General features: G+C 42.3%; 1 protein-coding gene and 1 non-coding gene across 3 annotated transcripts; both read right to left on the minus strand.

The window, feature by feature from the left end:
* Positions 1-4341: 4341 nt before the first annotated feature.
* Positions 4342-23085, minus strand: KPNA4 (karyopherin subunit alpha 4). 2 transcript variants are annotated; one of them, XM_066325680.1, is made up of 17 exons: positions 22854-23084; positions 16325-16369; positions 15536-15625; positions 15417-15446; positions 15282-15334; positions 14484-14579; positions 14294-14379; positions 12516-12602; positions 11141-11310; positions 11007-11051; positions 9977-10108; positions 9590-9718; positions 8116-8220; positions 7490-7561; positions 6576-6738; positions 5683-5777; positions 4562-4730 (listed from the first exon to the last, which is right to left on the minus strand). In XM_066325680.1, the coding sequence occupies exons 1-17, from the start codon at positions 22920-22922 to the stop codon at positions 4632-4634; spliced, it is 1566 nt and encodes a 521-aa protein (XP_066181777.1). In that variant the 5' UTR covers positions 22923-23084; the 3' UTR covers positions 4562-4631. The 2 variants fall into 2 exon arrangements, with proteins under 2 accessions (XP_066181778.1, XP_066181777.1); XM_066325681.1 differs by lacking the exon at positions 6576-6738 and having other exon boundaries at positions 4342-4730; positions 22854-23085.
* Positions 8998-9286, minus strand: LOC136365826 (small Cajal body-specific RNA 7). Its single transcript, XR_010744426.1, has one exon. It is a non-coding gene; the product is annotated as a small Cajal body-specific RNA 7 (non-coding RNA).
* Positions 23086-23538: the final 453 nt, after the last annotated feature.

Consider the following 23538-nt stretch of genomic DNA (forward strand, 5'->3'; position numbering starts at 1 on the left):
TACCAGTACCTGGGAAACAGCTAGAATTTCATTTCAAATTAATAAAAAAAAAACCCTCAAGCTCTAATCACAAATTACCCAACACATCAGGAAAATCCTACAGGGAAAACGACAGGAGCAGAAAATAAAGGAACTTGTGGCAATAATTCCCAATACTGGGAGTAGGAACGTGTTTGTTTTCATTGATTTTATGCACTGAAATTAAGAATTCAAGATGAAGCAGCATTTCGAGTGCAAACTGCCATTCCAGGGATTAAAGCTGTGATTAAATGTGGGATTAAATCCATGATCTGTATTGCTGATGTTGGTCTGACCCTCATCTGCCTTTCCATCAAATCACAAAACTTCTGGCATTTCAAATTCCCCTAAACTGATCCTTTTCTAGTAAGAGCAGCCTTTAGTGCTTCACAGAAAATTAGAATTGAAAGAATTTAGAATTTAAAATTGACATTTTTAATGACAACTTCAGGAAAAGTCTTCCTCAGCTTTGGGGCAGCAGGACACACACAGGATTTGTAATGGATTAAACAGCAAAAATGGGAATTATTTGATGGATTGACCAGCAAAAAATGGGAATTATTTGATAGAAATAAAGCTCCCAGCCATTTCCCCGTGGATAATGCAGCAAATATTAATTTTCCCGATGGTTTTTCCGTGTGTCCCCCCCGAAGTTTCACTGGAGCAGTAGCTACAATTTACCCCGAGAGAGTTTGTAAACTTGACACGTTTGCAGCTACTAAGTTTCCTCTCAGCAATATTTGCTCCAGATGCAGAATTTCCTTTAATTGTTTCCAGCCTCAGGAGCAGGGATCTGGTGACACTCAGAGCTGAGGAAACATTCACGGCTCAAAGTGGCCAAAAAAGTCTCGGAGATTTCATCTGGAGACATCCTGAAGTTACTCAGTGGCTCTTGCCAGGGTTTCATTTTCTCTGAAACGCTTTGAAATTGGTTCTTTTCTGAGCAGAAATTTGGGGGTTTTACAAAAAAGCAGAAATTCACAGTTTACTGGAAGATTGGATGAGTCTGTCCAGGGCTCTGTAATCCAAGGATAATTCCATTTCCAGCAGAAAAAGAATTAATTTTTCTCAAGAAACCCTTTTCCAACTCAGTTTATTCTTCTTCCCAGATCCTAAAATTACAGGGGAGCTTTTTGATTTATTTTTTTTTTTTCCTTTAAAAGAAAAATTCCCACCTGGCACCTGATTTGTGGATTAATTTTTGGCCTTTTAACCTTTTAAATATATTTTCTGTTTCCTATCTTAAATCCTAAAAGATCATTTTCTACTCCAAAATACAGGATATTTTAATATATAAAACCCATATAAATATGGATACAACATCCAAACTCAGTGATCAACATGCCCAGAGCAAATTCTCGATTTTTTTCTGGTTTGTATCCCAACAAATCCCCTTTTCCCCAACAATGTCACTAACGGCATCACCTAAAAAACAAAACAAAAAAACCAAAAAACCCAAAAAAAAAAAAAAAAAAAAAAAAAAAAAAAAAAAAGGCAAATTTTGGGGAAAAAAAAAAAAAGCCTCGCACAAAGCAGCTGCAGTGGTGCCACCCCGTGGAGGCTGGAATGTTTCACGTTCCCACATTTGAATGAAATAACAGTGACAGGATCTGCTGTGACACAGGGGAAGAGAATTTCCCTGTTAAAACCCATCCCCCAAAGCCCCAAATCCACCAAAAAAAGGGGAAAAGCTGCAAGAGCAGCAGCTCAAGGGAATTTTCTGGAGTTGTGTTATACCCAGAAGGGCCCCAAAAGACATTTTTTAGCATAAAAAACGTATTTTTTTCAGTATTAAATAGAGAATTTGGGGGTTAACTTGGATTTTAGAAAAACAAGAGGCTGCCACAAATACAATACCCAAACCAAAGGGTTTGTGAAGCAGCAATTTTCTGTGCAACTTCCCTCACAGAAGGGTCTGAGGGGCAAAATTAATAATTCACTGCTTAGGATTTGCCTTAGAACATTGCAACTTCCAGAAAAAGGATTTCATTTCCCTCCTCCACGGATTCCCTGGATCCATGAAAACAGCCCTGAGTGAATGAGGGAACACGGAAAGAGGGGGAAAAGAGGGGGGAAAAGGGGGGAGAAGTAAAAAAGAAGGAAAAAGAAAGAAAAGAAGGAAAAGAGAAAAGAAGGAAAAGAGAAAAGAAGGAAGGAAAAGAGAAAAGAAGGAAAAGAGAAAAGAAAAGAGAAAAGGAGGAAAAGAGAAAAGGAGGAAAAGAGAAAAGGAGGAAAAGAGAAAAGGAGGAAAAGAGAAAAGGAGGAAAAGAAAAAAAAGAGAAGGAAAAGAGAAAAGAAAAGAAGGAAAAGAGAAGAAAAGAAGGAAAAGAGGCAATGTTTTAACATTTACAGCAAAATAACTCCACGCTTTCAGCCTGCAACACACCGACATTTAACAGGTCAAAACCTCAACCCAGAACCCTTCAAAGTCCCTTTCTTCCAACCACCTCTGTGTTTGATGCCGAAAACCCGAGAATATTCTATAAAGAAACAGCCAGAGGAAGCCAGAGTTGCAAGTTTTAATGTTTATTTCCCCAAGACAGCCTAGCCTGCACTCTACTTGGATAAATTCACAAGCTAGTTTTTCCGCTGCTTCTAGTTTTAAACTTTTTAAACCATGTTTCTGATGACAAGGAATGCTGCAAAAATACTCTAGAGTCCAACAAAGAGTTATGATCACAAAATAATCTTTTTTTTTTTTTTTTTTTAATCCATTCTACAGTGTTTCAGAATTACCAGCTGATTGGAAAACACAAGGTAGAGAAGAGAGATGCTAATGGTGGCTAACCTGGGATGGTTTCTTATAGCAAACTTGTTGTTCATGCAACACTTGTGCTCAAAGGGGAAGGCACAGCAGTTCCTACAATGAGCCACCTTATCAAGAGTTTTCACTTGGTACAAATTTGTAACATCACCTCGAATTTAGTGTGCACCACCTCAAAACTGAGGCAACTCCTCCAATTACAAAAAAACACTTGCAGCCTTTTCGTGCAAGTTTTAAAAAATACAAAGGTTTTTATTCTCTGTGTGTGTGTGTGTTTGGTTTATTTTTTTTTTCTCTCTAAAGTGGCTCAAAATAGATTGTTCATGGCTGCCTACATCTAAGATAAAAAGAGTCTAAAACAATTGGATTAGGCATATTAAAGGTGTTCAAACCATGACTTGATTTGTACATCTATTCACACCTCTTTTTTTTTTTTTTTCGCTCTTTATTCAGCAGTACAAATGCACCAAATTTCATTTTTTAGTCGTTTCCATATCATTTTCATAGAAAACAAAGTTTGAAAACAAGTAACATTGAAACACAGCACGGTATCCTACCACAACAGAAACATTTTGGTTACAGGACTCAACGAAATCTAAAAATGAACTATGCTGGAGATTACCACATGCAAAGGTCTTCATGTTATCTTTGAAAATGAAAAGGATGAGGTTTTATTACCACATTTTACTGCTTTTTCTAACTATTATGGCAACTTGTGTACTGCAACACAGTCTAGTTCAAAGGGAAATGGATGATTTTTTTTTCTTTGTTTGTTGGTTTGGTTTTTTTTTTTTTCCCATGCAAAAAAAAAAAATAAAATAAATCTACAAATTAGTTTTGATGATATGGAAAAGCTTTTTCATAACATCAAACATTCATCTGGTGCAAATGCACAGGGAAGCCTTCCTGAAATTCTTGACTTTTACAAACAACTAAAGAAGCCGTTAACAGGAAAAAAAAAAAGGAAAATGAGGAAAAAAGGGGGAAAAAAATAAGAGGGGGAAAATTAAAAAAAAAAAAAAAAAAGGAAAAAAAAGAAAAGGAAAAAAAAAAAAAAAAAAGGGAAAAAAAAAAGAAAAAAGGAAAAAAAAAAAAGAGAAAAAAAAAAAGAAAAGGGAAAAAAAAAAGGGGAAAAAAAGGGAAAAAAAAAAAGGAAAAAAAATAATAGAGAAAAAAACACAGGCTGCAGGAGTAAACCAGAGTCTGCTGCTAAACCGGTCTCGGTGTGTCCAGTGTAAGTCGACACTTGAGAAGTCGTTGGATGGTTTCAGGTTTCTCAGCCCCGGGGGCGATCCAAGCTCTCACGCTCACAGACACATCACAGCCGCTCCGGCCCGGGCCGGGCCCGGCTGCAGACACTCACTCCACCACGGCCATTCACACTGGGCCCTGAGCAGGGCTGCGCTGCTCCTGCCCCACGGGCGCTGGGGCAGCTCCTGCTCGGCTGCTTTCAGGCTGATGATGAGAGTCCTGCGGTCCCTCCCCGCCGCGGCGCTCTGGGAGGTCGGTGTTTCCTTCCTCAGGCACTGAAGATCTGTGACCTGTAGCCCTTTTGTTGATTTTGTTGGTTTTGTTGTTGTTTTTTTTTTTGTTTTGTTTTCTTTGAACAATCTAAAGAAGCATTCAGTGTGAAGTTTTGTCATTACATTTTGCCACTCATTCTCACTCGCACCCACTCGCCAGCTTGACTTCATTTGGGCTTTTTTTCTGTGATTCCAAATGAAATCTTCACATTTTACTTCCCCGATTTAATGCAGCAGCGGATCCCATGAGCCAAGATTGATGGATCAAACCTTTTTTTTTTTTTTTATTCAGTGCTGCATTGTACCTAAACTTCCAAAATACCGCTCTAAAACTGGAACCCTTCTGCTGGTACGTTGGCAGATGAATTGAAACCAAATGTTCCGCCTTGGATCGCTTCTGGAACAAGGCTTGGATCTTCATCAATCTGGAAAGAAATGGGAACACGGTGAGCAGGGACACAAGCAAACCTCCCTGCACGGGAGCTGGGCAATCCCAAAAGCAGCTCCCTGTTCCCCTCCTGGCAGCCAGTGCTGCCATCCCTCCCCTCATTTAGTGAGAGAGTTAAAATGAAGGGATTTAAACCCAAATGTTGTAGCTTGTGTTTGTCAGGGAATGCTGACAGGGCACCCCAAAGCCTCTTCTTTACAGAGTTTTCTCTCCTGGATAAAACCCTTCTGGCAGTGTCAGGAATTGTCTCAGGAGAAGAGCAAGGCAAGGAAGGACTAAGCCCAAAGTGACACTGGATTGAATTCCAAGCTGAGTTGCTGAACAAAGCTTGGATCTTGTAATTCACATCCAAGTGGAACTCCAGCACAAAATCATCTTCCAAGTGAATGGAAACAGGTCAGGAATGCAGCTGAACTCCAGCATTTCTGCAGCAAAGCCTCCCTGCATGGCACAGCCTGGCACTTCCCCTCTCTGCCATCAGCTGCTGTGACTGAAGTGCCCACAAACCAACCCTGCCCTTGATTTATGTCCCAGGTTTGAAACGGGAACAACGTTCCTGATCAGCACATTCCACCCTGGAACTATTTCAATATTCCAACTGCTTTGTTTCCTAAGCAGTTTCTCAGTCCTGGAGTCAGCAGGAGCTTATCAAATGGGAAATGTCAAGCTCAGGCAGGGGCTGAGAGTTAAAGGAACTATTCCCAGCCTGGGAGTTTAATCCCTGGAAGAGATGAGGCTTAATTTAGGCATCAGATCTTCTTTAGATGCTTCATCATCAGCAATGGCAGGAGATGCAACAGGTTCAAACAAGGGCTTGTGCCTCCCTGAGCCCACAAGTGTCCCAGAGCAGCCCTGGGGCTGCTGCCTTTCTCCTGAGGCAGATCCAGGAACTAAAATCATGAGCACACTGCAGGGAACTGCACACTCACATCATCTGAAGAGAAGAACTGATCAATGATCTCATAAGCCAGTTTGTAGATGTCTTCATTTTCATGGTTTTGTAGCTGTTCAATTTTCTCCAGGCCTGCAAGAAACACACGAGAGAGTCTCAGAACATTGAATTCAGACCAAACTACTTCCAACAAAGGAATTAAAGATACATCTGGGAATAAGGTTATGAATAAGGTGGTTATGAAGAAGATGCTTTCAAACCCACCTGGCATATTTATTATCTGTATTTTATACACAGAAATACAGATGTTCAGTACACAGAAATCTTTCTGAAGCAGAGTTTTGGCACAAACACTTTTCTCCTCCCAGCCATCACTTGATCTTTCTGCCCTCCTTCAAGATTTGGTATTTTAAAGATTATTCTACTCCATGTTAACAAATCCCAGATTTTTACCTGTGCCCAAATTTAGTATCACTGTTCTTTCATCCCTGAAAAGTTTCACTCAACTTAAACCACAACCAACATGGAGAAAGTCTCAAAGCCATGAGGAAATTAAAGTTGTTACATTTTTACAACCATTGTATGCAGAATTATTTTTTCCAAGTTCACCTGGACATGACTTGTGCATGACTAAGGTAAGCACAACACCTCCACACTGACTAATTTAGTTTCTGTTAATTAGACTGATTTGTCTAATATGCAGACTGTTATAAAATTAGCACCTAATGAACTTTCCTGTCATTTTCCTGCTCCTCCACATTTTATTTGAACATGAACTCAGGAAAAGCTGTGGATATTCACCTGAGAGGCAGGAAAAAGGTGATTTTAAAAAGGTTTGCTTAAAATACCTGTGCCAACAGCAAACCCAACAGAAGCAGGATGCCAAAGCAGCAATCCCTGGACAAGTTGTTAAAATTTTGCTCTCCTTACCTCCACACTCTTCTATAAGGTTGGCTATGGTTTCTGCTTCCTCTTCAGCCATTTTTAATATATTACTTAGTCCATCCAGAACCACTTGCACAACTTGTGCATCTTTTACTGTCAGCAAATTGCAAAAGGGAGGAATTACATTTTGTTGAATTAAGTAAGCCACCTGAGGGGGGAGAAAAGCCAGAGTTACAGCAAGAATGTGACAGCAGCACGAGCAAACACATCCCAGCAAGTCCAAGGACTCCAAGTCACCCACCCTGCTCAGAGATTTCTGCAGTGGCCACTTGAGGAATCCCTTCTTGAACACTGAAATAACATTTGGGTATTAAACTATGAATAGGTTTGAGATTTACCACACCCAAGGAGCAAATACTGGGAGTTTGGCAGTGTCAGATAAACGGTTTTAACCTCTGCAGTGGCCACTTGAGGAATCCCTTCCTGAATATTCAAATAACATTTGGGTATTGAAGTATAAAGAGGTTTGAGATTTACCACACCCAAGGAGCAAATACTGGGAATTTGGCAGTGTCACATGAGGAGTTTCAACCTCATCTCTGAAGAGTGACAGCACCACCCCAACTCTGCCCCCAATCCCCTACTCTGGGCTTACAAGAGACTTGTGCACTCCTACTCCTTGGTTACTACCCTTTTATTGATCACAGCCTCATGGTTTGTGAAAGAAGGGAAGAAGAAACGTGGAATGTTTGAGAACTGAAGGCACTCATCCCAACAGAGCTGCCAACCAAAGCCCCAGGGATGCTCCTGACCTCAGGTCACTCCAGAATCCAGGGAAGGTCCCTCTTAAATCCCACGTGGAGAAGGGAAAGGTCACACCACAGAGAAGGAACTGAGGTATTTGTAACCCCAGCACCTCCCCAGACAGGAAATGCAAGTTTTCTCAAAGCTGTACTCACCTGGTCTTTTCTCCCGCTGATTGTTAAGTTGCTTATTGCCCAAGCAGCTTCTTTCTGAGTCCCAAAATCCCCCTGAAATCACAACCAGAGACAGGAACAGTCATCCCAGGCTTTATGCCAGGCAGGATTCCCACCAAAGCTGCATTTGTTACAGGCCCCTGTCACATGGTGTCACTGTAGCAGCTTTCTGTGAGAGTAACAAATAACTCCTGTCCTGTCTGAGTCTCTGTGTCCATCCCTTCCCTATGAAGAGGGTTTGGAATTGATTTTCCAGGGGGAGGGAGCTTTGTTTCCATGCCAGCCCACAGGAGCTGGCACATCCCCAGGGTGTGAGCTGAGATAAAAGCACTGCACACACTGCACCAGCAGCTCAGGGCTGGAATCCCATGGAACAGTCTCCAATCTTTTCACACAGATCAATAAATGATCAATTCACAGAGCTGTTTGTGACCAGCTCTGTGTTAGTTGTCTTTTCCCTCCAATAATCCCCACATGCTTTTGGCTGTTCCTTCTGCCACAGCAGATCCTTGGGAGCACACAGTGCTTTGGGAAATCATTTTTTTTTACCCAACAGCTGGAAAGGAACACAGGATTTGAAGCCCCAACACCAATCCTTGGGATCTGACCTTATCTAGAAGATGGATTATCATTGGAACAAGGTTTGCATCTATTACTGCCTGGACTTGCTGCTGGTTTCCTGCAGTGATGTTAGATAGGAACCACACTGCTTCCTGAAAAAAAAATTAAAAAAACAGGAATTAATTCACAGAAAGATTCTATATAATTTATGTCCACTCTTATTTTTACATCTGCAACTGGCCAACCTTGAACACAACCAAACAGTCACTCAGCTGGACTGTGCAGAGCTGAATTCTTGCTAAGACAAACCAAAGGGACAATCTCACCTCAGGAGACTCCACAAGACTCCTCAGTCTTTCACTGTTACCAGCTTCAACCAAATACTTCAAATTAAAAGGAAAAATTACTTGGAGACAGGAAATGCCAGTTGAGCAGTGAATGTTTCCAATAAAAAGCAGGTTTGAGGTGCTGCCCAAGCTGCCTGACACACTCCTGTGCTCCAGACACGACAGTGCAGGACACAGTTCTTTACCTCCTTCCTGATGGCTCTTCTTAGCTTGAGGAAAATGCAGCACTATTAATTAAACACTTGATTTTTAACAATACTCTCAAGTTTATGGTTCTTTTTGGTCATTCTGTTCACAAACCCAGGACTCCCCTCCCAGGCAAAGCAAGAACAGATCTCTTCCCCAAGAACTGAATTAAATTCAGAGCCCTCACCTCCCTTCTAGACTGGGAATCTAAACTTTAATCAAGAAGTAACACTTTGAAATATAATTTGAAGTCTATTCAGGGTATCAACCTTATAAAATCCTGCAGCTGATAAGATTTCTCCTTTCCTAGAAATCCTCCATTCCCTTCTTCACCTCCCTGAACTTTTTAGCTGAGAATTTCTCTCAAAATAAACTCGAGCAATGTCCCTGACTCTCTGAGATCAGAGCACAGGATCACTGGTGACCCTGGGAGACGTTTGGGCAGCCTGGGGCTCTCCTGGTGAGCTTTTCTTGGGGCTTTAATCACTGGCAGTGTTGCAGAGGGGCCCCCGAGGTGCCCAACACGCCTCAGATGCACTCCTGGCTCAGCACTGCCATCAGAGCCCCCAGGAGAGCCCCCCTCACATCCCCACACACACAGCCCCCACCCCAGCTGGGGATTCATGCCCCTTCTCACTCACACTCCAGCCAAACGCACCCAATTATCTCCTTGTCATCACTTCCCAGAGAGTCTCTTTAATTAAGGTGACATTTCATGTCCTGACAACTCCCAGGGTTTAAGTCAACAGCCAGGATTATAAGAGCAAGCTTTGATTTTATGCAAACATTGACATTCCTGTCAAGCACGATTCTGCAGCTCCTAAGAGACTTCCCTATGGATATTGATTTCCAGAAACAACAAAAAAAAAATTTAAAAAAATCAGCATTTGCTGAGATTTGCCACCAACTGGTGGAAAGAGTCAATTATTCCCATCTTTATGACCCTCCACAAGTCAAACAGAAAAGCTCTCAATCAGGTGGTGCTCACCTTATTAATTTTTTCTTTGGGATGTGTCAGAAGTGCTGGGAAATGTGAGAGAGCTTCACAGTTGAGGACAACCTGTGTCTGCTCATCGGTGCCCGTGACGATGTTGCCCACGGCTCTCAGTGCAGCTGTCTGAAAACAAAACAGCTCCTTTCAAAACAACCTGGCCTTCTCAGCACAAAAAAAGGTTTTATGCAAACAAACAAACTAACTAAAAAGGTTTGATGCCAACAAAAAAAAAAAAAAAGGTTTCATGCAAACAAATAAAAAAAAGGTTTTATGCAAATGCTGCAGCGCACAGGAAGAGTAATATTTTTTAAATTTCAATGTGAGCTGTAAAAAAGGAAGTATTTTCTGGAGTACAACTTGCTCCATGTGATCCAAACTCACCTGGACTTTGACTTCCTGGTGGCTGAGGAGAGGAACCAAGTGAGGGACAATTCCAGAGTCTATCACCATCTGGATCTGCTCATTGCCAGCATCCGTGAGATAGGAGAGAGCCCAGACTGTATCTACCAATATCTGACAGGAAAAAACCACAACAGCTCTGTCAACAGCCCAGAAACTGCTCCAAAATAATAGACACTCGATTCAAATTAATGACAAATTTCTCCCTAATGTGTGTGTGCATTCACAGGCAGAGGAGGCAGTTTGAACAGCAGGAAATGTGAGCATTTCAACTGACAGCTTGGGAAAATATTGAGTGAGTGTTGTTTGAGCTGACAGCTCTTGAGTGGCTCACCAACACAGGCACTGCAAAAATTCAAATAAATTTAATTTCACCTCTTTAGAGAGAAGAAATTCAATCACATAATTACAATAGGAATAGTAAAGTAAATATTGATCTGGTTTTTGCAGAGCGCTGTTGTCATTAACTCAGATACAACTTTTTTAGGAAGCAAAGAAATAATTTTAAATTCTCATTTATGTTCAGACAAAAAGCTGACTTAATCCATAATTTCAATAAAGTTTTGCTCATTTACTTCACTTTTAAATAACAATATTTAACTATTCAATTATTCATATTTAACACCTCAGAAGTTACACCTAACCCTGACATTTGACATGTGCAGTAAACAGTGATTTTTCTGTCATTCACACTGATTTTCATTACAAATTTAAGTGCTAGGCTAAAAATCTCCTGCATTCCTCTGTGAATGAATGCTCACAGAAATAAAAATAAAAATGCACTTTCAGTTTTAAGTGCAGGGAAAGTACATGCAAATAAACACTTGCAATGACAGAAAGACCAGGGAGGGAAAAACATCACTATTTAAAAATAACATCGATATTTTAAAATAAGCTGTTAATAGATACCCAAAGAAGTTTGCTCTAATCAAAGGGACCATTATACATTTTTTCTTTCCTATTTCAGCTAAAAAGCTCCAGCAGAAGTGGCTTTAAGAGGGGGGTCACTCACATTTACATCGGTGTGGTGAATCAGAACGCAGAGCGCTGGCAGGATCTGAGGGGGGAAACAAACACCCGAGGGTCACTTTGACATCACCCGAGGGTTCATTTGACACAATTAACAGCCCAGAGCAGCCCCATCACCTCCTGGATGGTCTCCATGGGTGGAGGGGGGTCTTTGTGGCGGCACAGGTTGACCATGACCCAGGTGACGTTCCTGAGGAAGGTGATGGGGATGGAGGGGCTGATGAAGGACAGCAGCGGCTTCACCACGCCCAGGCTGATGACATAATCCCTACACTGGGGTCCGTCACCTGGGGACACAGGAGTGGGCTTTGAACACACAACAGCTCAGCCTCCAGAGATTTTAACACAAAACACACTGTCATTTAGAGATTTTAACAGGAAACACCCCGTTCGTTTAGAGATTTTAACAGAAAACACCCCGTCATTTAGAGATCTTCCCAGAACACAGCCCCCCATTCCCAGATTTTACCAGAAAACATCCCACTATTGACAGATTTTACCAGAAAATATCCATCCTTCCCAGATTTTCCCAAAAGACGCCCCATCCTTCCCAGATTTTCCCAAAAGACGCCCCATCCTTCCCAGATGTTCCCAAAAAACGCCCCATCCTTCCCAGATGTTCCCAAAAAACGCCCCATCCTTCCCAGATGTTCCCAAAAAACGCCCCATCCTTCCCAGATGTTCCCAAAAAACGCCCCATCCTTCCCAGATGTTCCCAAAAAACGCCCCATCCTTCCCAGATGTTCCCAAAAAACGCCCCATCCTTCCCAGATTTTCCCAAAAGACGCCCCATCCTTCCCAGATTTTCCCAAAAGACGCCCCATCCTTCCCAGATTTTCCCAAAAGACGCCCCATCCTTCCCAGATTTTCCCAAAAAACGCCCCATCCTTCCCAGATTTTCCCAAAAAACGCCCCATCCTTCCCAGATTTTCCCAAAAAACGCCCCATCCTTCCCAGATTTTCCCAAAAAACGCCCCATCCTTCCCAGATTTTCCCAAAAAACGCCCCATCCTTCCCAGATTTTCCCAAAAAACGCCCCATCCTTCCCAGATTTTCCCAAAAAACAGCCTACCACTTAAAGATTTCTGGTGGTGGGTAAGAGAAAGGACTCCTTGACAAATATCCCAAACAATCATAAAACACCCCCATAGATTGGTGGAGGCAGGATTAGTAATAATAATAATAATAATTAAAAAAAAATAAAAATAATACAAATAAAGCATCCCCAGAGATTGGTGATGGGAGGAGTAATGAGAGTAATAACAGAAATAATAGTAACAATAACAATAATAATAATAGCAATAAATCCCCAGAGGTTGGTGGGGGCAGGAGTATTAATAACAATAGTAATAGCAATAATAATAATAATAATAATAATAAATCCCCAGGGGTTGGTGGGGGCAGGAGTATTAATAACAATAGTAATAGCAATAATAATAATAATTAATAATAATAAATCCCCAGGGGTTGGTGGGGGCAGCAGAACACCCACCTATGATATTCCCTAAAGCCCACACTGCTTGCTCACAAACATTTTGATGAGGTGAATGCAGCAGTCTCAGGAAAAGGGGCACAGCATCTGAAAGGTACAAAAAAAAAAAAAAACAAACCCAACCAAACAACAGGGAAATGGTTAAAAAAATAATTCACAGAATTAACTCTCACATTAAACATTTTTCTCCTGTTAAGAACTGGTCAAAGCTTCACTCATTGCCCAGGTGATACTAAAATAAAGCACTGCAATCATTCCTCCTTTGCTGCATATTCTTACAGAGCCTGCACTTGAGAATATTAAAACTCCTGACATTTAATTTGTTTGCAAGTCTCAAGTTTATTGAAGCTTGTCAGGATCCAAATTTAGCTCCTTTTCTTGAATTCAGAAATTCTCTGCTAAGTTATGCCCCAGACCCAAGTGCAAAGTAACAACAGAGACCAAACTCAGGCATTTAAATGAAGCAACTGGAGAAGAAGCAGGAGTGGAGTGGGAATTATGGGGTGGGAATTAAGGAAAAGGGCAGGAAAGGAATTCCAATTTACATAATTGATGCTGGTTTATTCCCCCCCAGCACTGAGGTGCTGGTTTACATAACAGCTCAGTCTAAGGAACCCATTTACTTCATCTATTTCAAGGGAAATTTGAATTTTTTTGTTATTTTTTTTTCTTAATGTAAGCCATGTGTTGAATAGAGAAACAACAAATCAGCAGGATTCTTATTTCCTGCTAAATAAAGATATTTATTTAGTGCCTGTACGCAAGGAGAAAAAATATCTCCAGCCAGCAGATTAATAAATTCTTATGGAAAATGACAAAACAGCAGAGTTTAAGTGAAATAAATCCTAATTTCAGATGACACAGCTATTAAATTGACTAACAGAGGGCAATACAGACCTACAGAAATCACTGAAAAAGTGCTCAATCCATTGATAGATTAAATTTAAAGTGTTCTAGATCAGGGGTGGGATAGATTATCTATTAATTAGATTTCCCAAAGAAAACTCAGGTTATAACTGGGCAAGGAAGAAGATGAAGGAAAAGATAAAAATATTACCAAAGGCACATCCTAGAAGGGTGAAAACCAAATTATATCACAGCTCATAGGCTCTTAACACTGAGTTTGCAAAAGTAAAAGCAACTGATCCTGCAGCCAGCATAAGTTTTTTGTTATTTTTTCCCCTTAAACTTTAGGAAAAACTCATTTCAGAGTAACTTTGATCCTTCAAGCAGCTCAGGTTTGCTCACTCCATGAAAAACTCTGCCCAAAAAAGCTCTGCTTCAGGACATGCTGGAGTCCAGAACAAAGCTGGCTTTGCCTGGCACCTCAGATTCCAACCACAATTCCATCCCATGTTTCTGATGCCTCAAAATAGGAAGGACAAGTTTTTTAATTCAACTTTGATTTTGGAAGAGTTCAGTGTCAGGCACCCTCTGGCCCAGGAATATTCTTTCCTCTTCACAACAGGAGAAGAGGGAAGAATATTAATATTTCAGAGGGGCTGTTTCGTTTTATTTCAAGTTTTTTTAGTGACTTCTGGTGGGTTTTTTGATTTTTTTTAAAGTTTGCAAACTGGAAAGCAGCAGATACCAACTCTGCTGAGATATTTTGAATTTCCAGCTGTTGCTCACCATTAGGAAACCCCAGTGGGTTTCAACCCTGAGCAAATGAAGCCAAACCAAGTGTGTGAGGTGAACACCTGGCAGCAGCTCCTGTAGGACTGACAACCTGATCCCAATTAAATCCCAATGAAATGTGGGATGGAAGCAGGACTCACTGGATTGAACCACAGCCTGGGTTTGTTCCGAGGTTCCAGAGGCAATGTTTGTCAAAGCCCACGCAGCCTCAAACTGTAAGGAAGGACTGCAGAGAAACAGAAAACCCAGAGCAATTATTTATTCAAATTACAGCACATCAGCTTCAACAGCAAGAACTGGTGCAACATTTTGAGTTTTGGCAATACTCACTTGTCATCTCTTTCAAGACAGTGCACTAAGATTGGTAATATTCCTGATTTTATTAGGTCATCAATGGGTGGGTTCCGGTCACTGGACAGCAGCTTCCTGTGCAGGGAAATGGGAAATAAAAACCAAATTACAGATAAATCCTGCCTGCAAAGGAGCAGGGGGTTGTTTCACCAGGGCTGACACTGGAGCAGCTCAGTAAAGGCTTCCTGAGGGGAGTTTGGGAATCTCCAATGGATTCCAACAATTAAACTGCTTTCCCAAATTCCTTCCCAAGTGTTTCTCTCCCTCTCCCAATAAACCCACAGGATTTCTTTCTTTCCTCCTCTTTAAGTTAAAATAATCCCCAAAGTGGATTATTTTTTTTTCAAATGATTGAGCCACATGAAAAGCAAAGTCATTACATCCATTTGTTCCATTTCATTCCATGTTTTCTCCCCTTTGGAAGTTTTATCAGTGTCAGGAAAATAAAAGAGTTACTCAGTTCCAATTCCTGCAGCTTCCAGGAAAGGAGACACTCAGCTCCTTCTGCTCTTAAAGCCAAAGGTTTTACAGTCCTTTAAAATGTGTATTTTACTCTGTGAGAAGCATCAAGTTTGCACCAAACAAACCCAGGTATTTATACATAAAGAAAATCCACACTATTTAAAAGGTCTGTGTGGTTGATTTCTTTAAAGTTCTATTTTCCTTCTAAAAATCAATTAATACAATTTCAGATAAGTTGGACAACATTTTCTGGCCTCAAGAGCATGATAAAATAAGAATAAAATCAGAATAAATTTGAGCAAAGTGTCATCTTACCTTGCTGCCTGCACAGCACTTAACTGAATTCCCTGGTTGTCACTTGAAGCATTCTAAAATGAGAAAAAAGATCAGATTTTCACACATCTGTCACCTTGCCCTGAGGAACAGTCAAACAATTTAATTGTTTTTTACCTGTACTATGGCCTCCAAAGAAGTGTTTTGCTAGAAAACAGAAACAAAAAAAGCAGTTAGAAATTCCAAATGTCTTTTAAGTGTGCAAAGAGAAGAAATTATTGTGAGTTAATTCTTACCACTCTAAAGTCCCCATCTATATCCGAATCTTCACAGATATCTTCATGGGGAACATTTCTTCTCTTTAGGAGATGCTCATCTCTTTTGTTCTTCAAGAGAAAAAGGATGGGATACCTTTAAAACTTGGATTTAGGGGAGGGTGAAGGTGTTAAGAAGGGAAGAGAAGCTTTTGTTTTAAACAATCATAAATACACCATAACTGTGTAATTTTAAAAAAAAAAAAAAAAAAAAAAAACCTTGGAAAGGACTGCACAGAGAATTTGGAGAATTCTTCCTAAAAACAATCCTGCAGCCAACTTGTGCTGAAGTTTGATGTGCACAAATCCATCAATAGTCCAATTTATTTGTCATCACTTCTAACAGGACACAGCAATCCCCAGAGGTTTTCTGTTCAGCTCAGAAGAAAAATAATTCCAGTTGTGATTCCTTTCTCCCAACAATTCCAGTTTTACCTTCAAACACTTCCACACTTGTAAGGAAAAGCTTTTTGCCTGCAGATGAGCAGGAACAGCTGATTTTCAAAGGAAAAAACTAAGCTTTTATAAATCTTTAAAAACCTCTGGAAGTGCAAGAATTAGTTCCTTAATTAGGATACAAACTCCTGGTTTTCAGGACAAAAGTTGTGCAACTTCAGAACTTCTGAGTCTTTGACAAAAACTCTCATAATTTTACTGGAGCAACAACAAAATCAAACCCCACTTGGTAAGAAAGATAATAGAAAATAAAAGAATAACATAAAGTAAGAGAATAATATAAAATAAAAGAATTATAATGCTGGGTCATCTCACCTTTCTCAACTCCACAACAACTTCATTTCTTTGTCTTCTCATAGTCTGGAAAGATAAAAAAAAAAAAACAACTTCATAATCAGAACTCTGACTCATTAAAAAAGTTCTTGTACAACTATTTCAGTTCATGCACTTGAAACAAAACTTTTACACACGGGGTTTAATTTTCATTATAAAAGTAGAGATCCTACAGGAAATGGAAATAACTACAATATTTTTGCTATTTCACAATAAAACATTCTCCCTAAGTCATCATGTTGAGCAAAAAGGGAAATTAGGAATAAACCCATGGCTTTTTAAAGGGAAAGGAGTTGTGCATAAAACAGCACCAAAAGCATTAAAAAGACCATGGCAATCTAAGAATAAAATAACCTTATAAACAAGCTCAAATTAAGAGATCCTGTAAGCAAAGCTGAGTTGCACAATTATTATTTATAAATTAAAACCTTTGACATTATAACAGCAATTTTTTTTGTGATTTTTCTCTACAGTTGCCATTGACAGTACTAAGGAAAAAAATCAATTGTAAATATACATAAATTGGTTTATTGCTGCTTGTGCTACTGCAGTGAAAACAGAGAAATAAATCAGTCTGGAGTGATTTTATTCTACACTTTGAGCTCTACAGTGAACGAGAACAGCAAAATTCCCAACAATTCCATTTTGACTGTGACAAACCCAGGGAAAGCTGGAAGGAAAAGGAACCTCCTGAACAGCAAAGAAAGCTGGAGATAAATATTAAAATCTCACTTTCAAAGCATCATTATTTTTATCAAAAAAACCAAATTTCAGCTGAACACGACACTGCAGCTCCTCAAAGGAAGGAGCTACAAGGAAAACATTTAAAATAGGAAAGAAGTGGAAAAGAAGGGATGGTTCCCTGCTGCTTTGGAGGGAGAACTTTGCGTGGTCTGAGGGGAAAATCCAACCTCCTGCTCTGGGAAAAGGCAAAGTGGCCACTGCAATTGCTCCCAGGGCAGCAGCCCACAGCCTGGCACTGCCCAGGACAATGGATGCAGCTCTCAAGAGCAGGAATCACTCCAGGGATTTTCCTCTGAGCTCCAGGAGAAGCTGATCCACTGCTGGATCCCACCCAGCACCTCCAGGCTTTGCAAAGATGCTACAACTTTACACCTGATTTATGTACTCCAGGCTCCTGCTCAGTCTCATCAGGAATATCCAAGATGAAAACAATGGGAGGGAAAGGCTCTGCTGATCAGATTGCAGAACTGCACCACACCCCTGATGATCTCACAGGACTTTTAACACCTTCCCAAAGCATTCCCACCCAAAATTTGCCCTGGGAGAGAGGGATGCCTCTTCCCAGACCCCAGGGATGACATTGCTGCTCACAGCAAAGCTGGTGCTGGCATAAGGACAACTGAGTGGGACTAAAACAAATATTACAACCAAAAAAAAACCTGGCCTCAGATGTGTCATTTAGAAAATTCTTTACTTGAAAAACCCTGTCTGCAGTTGATCAGACTTTAAAAAGATCCTCTGCTGGGACAAGAAGAGTTTTTTCCCCACCTGCCAGGCCCTTGCCTGAATTCCTGCCTGCACACCTTGGAATCACAAAAACCTTCACACGAAACACAAGGCACCAGTGAAGTCACTCTAAAGCACAATTTATCAAAACCTGGCTCCACTAAAATCCCTCTCCGTGCAAACAGAGTCTGTTGACAGACTAGTTACAGGTCAACCTGGCCCTGCTCATCCTCTGAGGAAGAGGAAAAGCACAACAGATGAGAGCTGAGGTCAGCTCTGCCACGGCATTTCCCACATTCATCCCGGTTTGGAACAAGTAAAATGCCAACAGAGTCGGGATCAACGTGTGGTGCCTTTTGGAGAGCAGCTCACAGGGCAGAGATGGTGGGGAATTATCCCTTCTGTTCTGGGGGAGAGCTGAGCTCTGGGAATCTGCTCCCACCAACCCAACTGTGAGCAGGGACCTCTCACCAGAGAGGGTTTTCAAAGCACAGATCAGCATGGCCCTGGGAAGGGCTCCAGTAGAAAAAACATGCACCACTCTGGCAGGAATTCACGTGGCTCTTTCAGTCACTGGATCCTGTTTGTGAATTGCTACATCAAAAAAAAAAAAAAAATCAAATGATCCGATCTATTTCTGTCGGCCTGGGATGGCCACCCCTCCATCCTCCTTTTTTATAATTATATTTAGCTTCAGATTTATCATAAGGGCTATTTCTGACCGTTAGTCATGACTGAGCCCTTCAGCTTCGCATGAAAATCTCGTGTCAGTGATGCCTGCAGGATCCTGAGGCATTTCTGGGGCTTTTCACACCACCACGAGCAGCATTCCAAGCAGTTGGGATCCTAAAATCCACCTGGAATGGGATCCTTCCCTGAGGGATCAGGAGCTCAGCCTGTGGTCACTCCTGGATGGGATTGGTTTATTTTTTTTTTTTTTTTTTTTGCTGTTCTAAAATATTCCTCCCCATTTAAACACCTGCAGCAGGAAGCTGTGACAGCACAGGGGGAACTGTAGAACTTGGGCTGCCCCTCTCCTCGCAGGGAATGGTTTTTCCAAAGGCACATTGTTGCTGTTGGGGAATTACAAAGCCAACGGTTACTGTAAATAAACCAGGAGTTGGTTGTGCCATCCTTCTTTCCTTCCTTCCCAGGAAGTTGTTACCAGCACCAGCGTGGTCTGGGATTGTAAATAAAACCAAAAAACACCCCGCAGGGAACAGACACGTGAAAACACATTGTTTTCCCTCAGTTCTAAACCATGATTCAGGCTCTCCTCCATCCATCATTCCCCTCCTATACAGCTCCAAGCTGGAGCAATGCAATCTGCTCTCGAGATCACTGATCCAAACGCTTTGGGATCATAAAACCAACCCAAGAGACCTCCAGAAATCACACCTCAGCAACTCTTCCCCCCCTTCAGAATGAAAATGGGAGGCTGAGTTCCAGATAACAAAACCAAACAAAAATAAAAATCAATGTGACATGACATGTGCCACCAGCCCCATTTTTCCTGGAGGAGCTGCTCATGGCACAGAAAATGCCTCAAACAAATATCTCAGGATCGTTTGAAAGTGACAAGATGGATGAGCTTCACCACAGAACTCCAAGTCAGCTTAAAGGAACCTATTTTTATCCCACTCACTGAAATTCCTGCTCTCCTTCACTTCTTCCATATTTAATCCCAAGCAGACTATTTTGTGTGGGATACAGAAAGGGTTGAAAAAGCTCCAAAATACCTGCAATATTCAATATCTCTCACACCACCACCTTTCCTTCACTCCCCTGGAGCTTCCTTGGTGTTCTCAAATATATTGGGTGTTTTTTTTTAAAGTCCAGTGAATGATGCTGGCAACTCTTAAAATCCTGACATTACTGATCTTCAAGCATCTTGATGCAATGGCTGCTCCAAAATTAGTTTTGAAGTGCTCTGCACCACGGAATTATCATCATTTCCCCTCATGCAGCTCTCAATGGCAGAGCAGAAATCTCTGTTTAACACCTCTCCTGGGCTGGCACTGTCCAAGGAATCCTTAATCTCCTGCCCAGACACACAGGTGAGGCAGGGGAGAAAAGAGTCAGATTCTTCCAGGATTTCCAGAGAAATAAAATGCAGGAAATAATTTTAATTTCGTTAAAAAAATCTCAAAATACCTAAATGTCAGTCAGATGGAAATGCTGGAGCAGGAAACAATCACTGAGAGAAAATGAAATGTTCAATGACCAGGTGAAAGAAACTGAAGCAAATAAATCACCCCAAAACTCTGCAAACCTTCCCAAATACAGAACTAAAAAGGCAATATTTAAACTCAAATTGTTCATTAAACTCTGGCACAGACACAATGAACAATTTGCACTTCCCTGGCTCAGAACAGTAAAAATTTGGGATTTAATTCCAAGATCTGTGGCATCATCATTAAAAAGAAAAGGTGGATGGGTGTCAGCACAGCCATGCCCACAATAAACAATAAAAAACAGCTCAACCTTTCTCATCCAAGGCTGAAAAAAAAGAAAAACCTGTTCCTCACTGAAGACACAAGATGAAAAAAGTCACCTTACTCCACTCCCTAATGGATAAGTATTTGCATAATTTAATATCAGATAAGTCTTTCCTCAAGTCAGATTTTGGGGTTGGAGGTTAAAGAGAAAAACTGTGGCCACTTCTGCAGTTTTGAAGGTTCTTCTCTGTGCTGAACCAATTCTATTTTTCCCCCACAGCACTAAAATCTTGAAGACCCTAAAAAAACATGTTGTAAGCACTGAGCAGAAATCTTCAATTCCCCTCAGCTCCAAATTCCTGCTCTCCCAGCACCAAGGCTCCCACCAGGAAAAACTTTATTACAACCTGTATTCCTTAGAGCAGGAGCAGAAATCAGGGAAAGGCCAAGGAATTATTGGAGATTTCTGGTCCCAGTGAATCCCTTTCTTCCCAGTGTCACCACCAATCTGTCATCTCCAAACACATTTGGCAGCAATTATTTACAACGTGCCAGTGCAGGAAATGTTTACCCCAGACTGCAGCATATAAAGGAATTTTATTTAAACACCTCATGTAAAACAGGTGCTTGTGTTGGGCTTTTTTTAGGCCAGAATTTGTATTTTTAGAAGCATATTTGGAGGGGGAAAAAAAAAAATCAAAGCCCAACTTTAAGTGAAGTATCCAAAAAGATGGTTTGGGATAAAATGTAGGAAATCCCCTAATTTTGGTGAGAAATACAAGAACTTCCTGTGGCTATGTAAAAGCTGGAAGGCAAGGACAATGTGACAGGAACTGCTGGCACTGTGACTCTCAATGGACTGAGCTGAGCACACGGAATTAAAAGAGATAACATTTTTAGGAAGTTTGCAATTCACAACGTGGCAACCTTTCCTAAGCTCCAGAAATCTCTTTCATTTGGCATTCGCCAAAATTAGGGCGATTTCTTATTTCTCTAGCGGGTGAACCACCATGGAAAAATTAAAATTAAAAAAAAAATGTTTTTGTCAAAACAACCGAAGGCCAAGCAGAATTTCAGCAGAGATAAAAAAAAAAAAAAAAAAAAAAAAGGGGGGGAGGAGTGAAGGAGAGATTAAGATCGAATGTTGGCTTCCTCTGCCAAATAAACACACAACTTGGGGCCCAAAGAGCCAAATGCAGGAGCTGGGCTGAGGGTGGGCAGCAGCAATTCCCTGAGCCTGATGCCCAGTGGGATGGGGAAGAATTAATGAGCAGCAAGGACAGCCAGGAGCCTGAGCTATTGTATGAAAAATAGCCCTGCACCGTGGTTATTTTAGGGAGCAGGCGTGTGTGCTCCAGGATTTGCTGGATAAATGTCACTCTCTAAAATTTACCACGGCCCGGGAGTGTGGAAAAAAAAAAAAAACGAGTTTAATGCTGCAGCAAATGATAAAGCAAAAATGATTGAAGGGCTTCTCTGCCTTCTGACATGCTCACACGTGGTGTTACCTGTCTGTGTCCATCTTGAAGCTTCCCTATTTCAGCCCTTTTCCCCTCAATATTCTGCATCAAATTCCACCCTGTGTCTTCTCAGGAATCCCATTTTTCACTGTAACAGCACCTTCTGTGGGCATTCCTGAAGATGCCTTCCTGCAATTGTCTCTTCGGTGGTAACAGAATTTATATAGAAATAAATTAAATTCTAAGGCAAGGGGTTACCAACCAACCTCACGACCTTGTTAGCAATTCGTTATTCCCACAATATTTTCTGCCAAAAGCTTGGGCAGAAAGTGAATAATAAACTGGTTCATCAGTCTAATTGAACAGGTTAAAAATCCAGGTGGTTACAGACTCCCGGGAAACTTGGCTGATGTTTTAATTAATACAGGGACATAAAGAAGGTTTTTACTTTTGAAACATTGTAACGTCTCCATGTAAAAGGCTGGAATATTATGGGAAACACAAAGGCCACTTCGAGGCTAGTAAAAACCAGCCATGAGAATGCCAAAATTCTTGTCCAGAACCTTGTACAGACAATTAGTTTTAAGCTCCAAGCAGCACTCCTGACCGAGCATTTAAAGGTGAGGATTGATACTTAGTTTTTAAATTGGACTATTTCCTAAGGAAACCCCAAATAATGTATCCTGCTGTCTTTAGGAAGCAGCTCTAAAAAACTGAACCACCAAAAAGTTCAGCGGCCCTGCGCTACAAGCCAGAACTCCTTTTTAACTACCTGAGCAGAAAACAGAAACATAAAATATATCTAAAAAGAGAGAGAAAGAAAAAAAAATTTAAAAAAAGGGGGGTTAAAAAAAAATAAATTTTGCTGTGAAGGTTAGTGCGCTAATTTTATTGAAGGGGGCATACTGCACACACGCAGCAGAAGAGGCAAGCCGGGCCCTAATCCTGACTCAGGCCTTTGGAGCTGCTCGCAGCGCTGGCTCCTGCGGGGGGATCCCCGCCCGGAGCGATCCCCGGAGCGGCGCGGGGCCGCCGCTGGGCGCCCAGAGGCCCGAGGGCCGCGCCCGGCCCCACAGCGCGGCCTCGGCGGCCCGTCCGCCCGCCCTGCCGTGCCTCCCCGCCGCCGGGCCCCGCCGCGCTCACCTCCAAGTCGCGCCCTTTGTTCTTGAAGTTCTTAAGGCGCTGGTTGTCCAGCTTCTCGTTGTCGGCCATGGCGGGGGCGGCCGAGGAGGAGCGCGGCCCCTCCGCCTCCGCCCGGGCCCGTGCGCGCCGGGGGCCCGGCGGGCCCGCTCTCGGCCTCGGCGAGCCGGGAAGGGCCGCGGAGAGGGAAGCGGCGCCGCGGGGCCGGCTCGGCGGGGCCGGGCGCGGTGAGGAGGGCGGCAGCGGGGCCCGGAGCGGGGCGGTTCGGAGCGGGCCCGGGCCGGTGCCGGCGGCCCGAACGCGCCGGTGCCGCCGAGCGGGGGAAGGGACGGGCCGAGCGAGGGAGGGGGAAACGGGGGCAGCCTCGCTCTGGGCGCCGCCGCCCATTGGCTGCGCCGCGCGCGGGCCTCGGCCAATGGCGGCGGGGAGGGAGAGGGCGGGAGCCGTGACGCAGCGCGGGCGCGGGGACGGAAGGAGGGGCCGCCTCAGCGCCGCCGCCATCTTGGCGGGTGGAGGGCTGAGGGGAGGCGGGCCCGGCGCCTGCGCTGCTGCCGGCCCGGCCGCGCAGGGACGGGTTAATCCTTTCCGTGCTCGGCTTTGGAGGAGAAAGTTAACATTTTAATCCTTCCCCCCGTTTAGGCTTTCCCTTCGCTCCCCTTATGGAGCCGAGAGTTAACAGTTTAATCCA

The sequence above is a fragment of the Sylvia atricapilla genome, chromosome 10, assembly GCF_009819655.1.
Source record: "Sylvia atricapilla isolate bSylAtr1 chromosome 10, bSylAtr1.pri, whole genome shotgun sequence".
Classification (NCBI taxonomy): Eukaryota; Metazoa; Chordata; class Aves; order Passeriformes; family Sylviidae; genus Sylvia; species Sylvia atricapilla.